The sequence below is a fragment of the Mus pahari genome, chromosome 16, assembly GCF_900095145.1.
Source record: "Mus pahari chromosome 16, PAHARI_EIJ_v1.1, whole genome shotgun sequence".
NCBI lineage: Eukaryota > Metazoa > Chordata > Mammalia > Rodentia > Muridae > Mus > Mus pahari.
Window position 1 is genome coordinate 63,648,160 of NC_034605.1, and position 4,187 is coordinate 63,652,346.

Consider the following 4,187-nt stretch of genomic DNA (forward strand, 5'->3'; position numbering starts at 1 on the left):
GAGGAGGAGGGGGGGGAGGAGGGGGAGGAGGGGGAGGAAGAAGAAGAAGGAAGAAGGAAGAAGGAAGAAAGAAGAAAGAAGAAAGAAGGAAGAAGAAAGGCATATGACACTGTCATACCTGATTCCTCACACGAGTCACATAGCCTTCATTTCGCCAGTCAACAAATTTGGGCAAAGCATCTCGCCAATACCAAGCTTTAGGAAAGGGACTACCAAGTGCACGTTTCCAGAGACTTTTTCTTGTGTTGTCAACTGGCAATGTAACACCCATTACCACTTCCTTGAATTCTTCATCAGTCTTCAAGAAAAAATATGTAAATTATTATTCTTTAATAAAAGAAAAGACTTCATGTAAAGAACTCAAGAAAACACTGTGTGAAGCAATTCACACCACACTCACCATGTCAGCAAAGTCATTTATTTCCATGGTGTAGCTATTCTTCCCCAGGGCATTCTCCCTGTTATGCAGCTTAATCCTTTTTACATTTTCTTCCCATACTGCTCTTTTCAGTACTTCTTCCTCCTGAAGGAAAATATTATGGAAGACAATTCATTATATTTGAATTCCTGTACAAGCTGACTTTGTGGAACTGCTGTTGCAGGTGTTTAGAGGCCAAGGAAGTGATATCAGAATACTGTGGTCTCACTTTTACATAGTGAAGAAAGGAGAATCTTAACATCAAGTGCTCACAATGATTCTTAGTAGGTAAACTCTCAGTGGTCATGGTGGCTTTAGTGGGCACCTGTGATCTCTCATGTACCTAGACATTTTTACCCTGTGGACTCTCTGGACAGTTTCCTGGATACCAACCAGACTGTATGATTTTTCATATTTTTTTCATCCACTCTTTCCATTCGAAATCCAAACTGAGATCAATTGCTGAAGCACTTGACACAACTCCCAAGCACAGGATGACCAAGAAGAAAGCAGGAGTCATGTCTCAAGCTGGGTATGAAAGAGAAATGAAGATATGATTGCACCAGTGTTTTAAAAATGTCCTCTTACTCCATCCTGTGAAATTAAGCCAACCATGGTTAATAGAATAATTTGGGTTAATACTCCAAACACTTTTCAAAGATTGTAGAAATCCTTGAGAATGTTTTTGAACCAAGTCACACAGTAGTGGTTATTATACCCACTGTAAAATGAAAATCATGTACGCAGAATTCTAGCACTGTAAACTTTAGGTGTACTCCATCTTGTTTTAGAAAGATATCCATGCACAGTGAGGAAGCACTTTTTTAAGATATCACTTATAATTTCTACCAAGCAGAACTTCTATCATGTAGTAATGGGTTTTAATTTCAAGGTGAATTCAAGAGTTGGGGCCACCTATCATCATATGCCTTTCTCATATTTAACAAGTGATGGGCATGTCTTTAACCTCTTCTTCAGTGAAACATTGTGAAATATCATCTAAAAAGAATGTGGGAAGAAACACTTTCTATTCTTGCCACCTAACCTATGGGATTATACAAACAAATTCCTACTCCCAACCTATATAAGAATGATGTCACCTAAAAAAACAAAACAAAACAAAACAACAACAACAACAACAAAACAATAGGTATCCAAAGTCGTGAGAAAAAAGGAGTATGATAGCAAGTCAATAATGGGATCTTATATTCTGTATTTGCTGGACTTCTAAATCAACATTCCCCATATGTCATGATAGGGACATATCACATGCTACTGCATATGCATCTGTAAATTGAAAATGGTCACATCTATGGGTTAGTGCAAGAGATATCTTCAAAAAATCAGCTGCAACTCTGTGGACAGAAGCAAACTTTCAGACCAAGAAGAGCCTTGACTTTCTCTTTAAATTTTCTACCTACTCCCACTCTAACTATACAGAGGACTGGTGATGTTTAGGTTATATTTTCTTCTGCTGCTTGATTCTCCATGGAGTCTCCCAAAACACACATCCAAGCCCACTTTGTATTCTCCCATTCACTGGCAAGGCCTTACCTTTCTGGGATGACCACTACTGCCTCAGATCACTCCACAGATTCAATGCATCAGAGGATGGTCAGGTTCAAGGATCTGGCCCAGCTATAAATCTGAAGTATCTGTAGGGTTGGACCTGCCCCTACTTTTGATTGGCTATGTTGGTGACTAGATTAAGCCTCTAGGCACTGGAACTTCAGGCATCTTCTGAGATATAATCTGATTGTCCCTTTGACATGGCTGTAGGCTACCTCTGTGGACAGCAGGAAGCTGAATTTGTGAACCTTGTCAAAGAAAGGTAGATAGCCATTGTGTAGGTAGGCCTTGGATCACAATATACTAGATATTTTTACTTCCCGGATTTTGTTTCCTGTAAAATATATGTGGTGTTGTACTTTATAAGTTTAGAATAGGATGTTTTAGTTACCATCCCTTACATGGACTAGTCATTATATTTTATGTCATGTTTCATCCATAGCTATGGTTGGATATTTTGAGAATACAGACCCTGGGATGCTCTTTTCTTGGTATCATGGTGCAACATGGAAGGATCTCAGGAGAATCTTTAGAAGACAGTGACACTCACAGAAGAAAATGATATTTAAGACTGAGCCATACAATAGTGTATATGAGTGAATGTGCTGTGAGTGGTCTCATTAAATTTGCTGGGTTTTCTCTTGGAAAATGAATTGAATCACCCCCTAGAAGCACCATCTTATCTGTCCTCTTCATTGTGGCAACATTATGGTAACTGGAAATGCCTGTATTTGCTATTTTCAGGACTTATTTTGGTTGCCTTAAGAGCACACACATTGTTTGACAGAACCACAAAGAGATATTTAGAAGGACTTCCTCAAGTTTGCACTGCACACTGATAAGTAATCATCTATTTCCCCCCTCCCACCCAAGCACCCATCATTTCTTTTTGTCAATGTAGATATTTGGTTGCTGCTTTTGGTTTAGTTATTTTTCATAAAAGAGTTCCGATGAAAAATAGTTTCCATTGTATCAATCTGAAAAACTGGGACCATTAAGACATATATTATTCCTCAATAATGACTGTCATATTTTCACTTAGTATTCTCAGGTAGAAATATTATATATGGCAAAGAGACTACATACTTGATTTATCAATTTATTATTGTATTTGGTGTTTTTCCCAGTTCAGGAAAAATTGCATGACATCTATCTCCATTATACCCTACATGACACAATGGGCACACAATCTAAGAATATTTAAGTCTTACTAAATGTTGGTTAAATAGCAAAAAGATGATTTTTTTAAGGATCACATAGGTTATTTTATAGAAGTTAGAAACACCAATAAGAGACATCACCTCTTACTGTATACCCCACAGTCCTCTACGCTCTATGGGCCTTCCATTTTTTCTTTCTTCAGCATTTTTATTTATTTTTAATTAACTTGTTGTGAATTTCATACAGTGTATTTTTGCCATATCCTTTCCATTCTCTTAATTTCTCCCAGATGCTCTGTTTCCCACTACCAATACTACATCATGCTCTTATATTCAGTTACTAAATGGAGAAAGAGAAGACCTCTAACACCCTGGGATCTATTTGGATGTGGGTATCTGCATGTGTTTCTGTCAGTTTCTGAATAGGACATCTAAAAGAACAGTTAAGGTAAGCTACTGTTTGTATGCATAACAGTATATCATGACTAATGTGAGGGATTGGTATTTGTCCATGGGTTGGGTTTCATGTTGGGCTGCTTATTGGTTGGCAATTCCTTCAGACTCTGCTCCATCTTTGTCCCTTCATTTCTTTGAGACAGGACAAATTTCATGTCAAAAGAAGGATTCTCAACTAAGAAATACCAAATGGCTAAGAAGCAACTAAAAAAATGTTCAACATAATTAGTCATCAGAAAAATGCAAATCAAAACAACCCTGAGATTCCACCTCACACCAGTCAAAATGGCTAAGATAAAAAACTCAGGTGACAGCAGATGCTGGGAAGGAATAGAAGACAGAGGAACACTCCTCCATTACTGGTGGGATTGCAAGCTGGCACAACCACTCTGGAAATCAGTTTGGCTATTTCAGAAGATTGGAAATAGTACTACTGGAGGACACAGCAATACCACTCCTGAGCATATAACCAGGATATGCTGCAACTTGTAATGAGGACACTGTCCAACTATGTTCATAGCAGCATTATTTATAATAGCCAAAATCTGGAAAGAACCCAGATGTCCTTCAACCGAGAAATGGAT

The 4,187-nt window shown here is 38.0% G+C and overlaps 1 protein-coding gene across 1 annotated transcript in view; it reads right to left on the reverse strand.

The window, feature by feature from the left end:
• LOC110333912 (cathepsin Q-like) overlaps positions 1 to 938 on the reverse strand; it is a 5,058-nt gene extending 4,120 nt beyond the window's left edge. Inside the window, 5 exon segments of the mRNA XM_021215689.1 lie at positions 119 to 180; positions 214 to 298; positions 401 to 523; positions 812 to 838; positions 840 to 938. Coding sequence (XP_021071348.1) covers positions 119 to 180; positions 214 to 298; positions 401 to 523; positions 812 to 838; positions 840 to 938 — 396 coding nt within the window.
• Between the last annotated feature and the right edge of the window lie 3,249 nt (positions 939 to 4,187).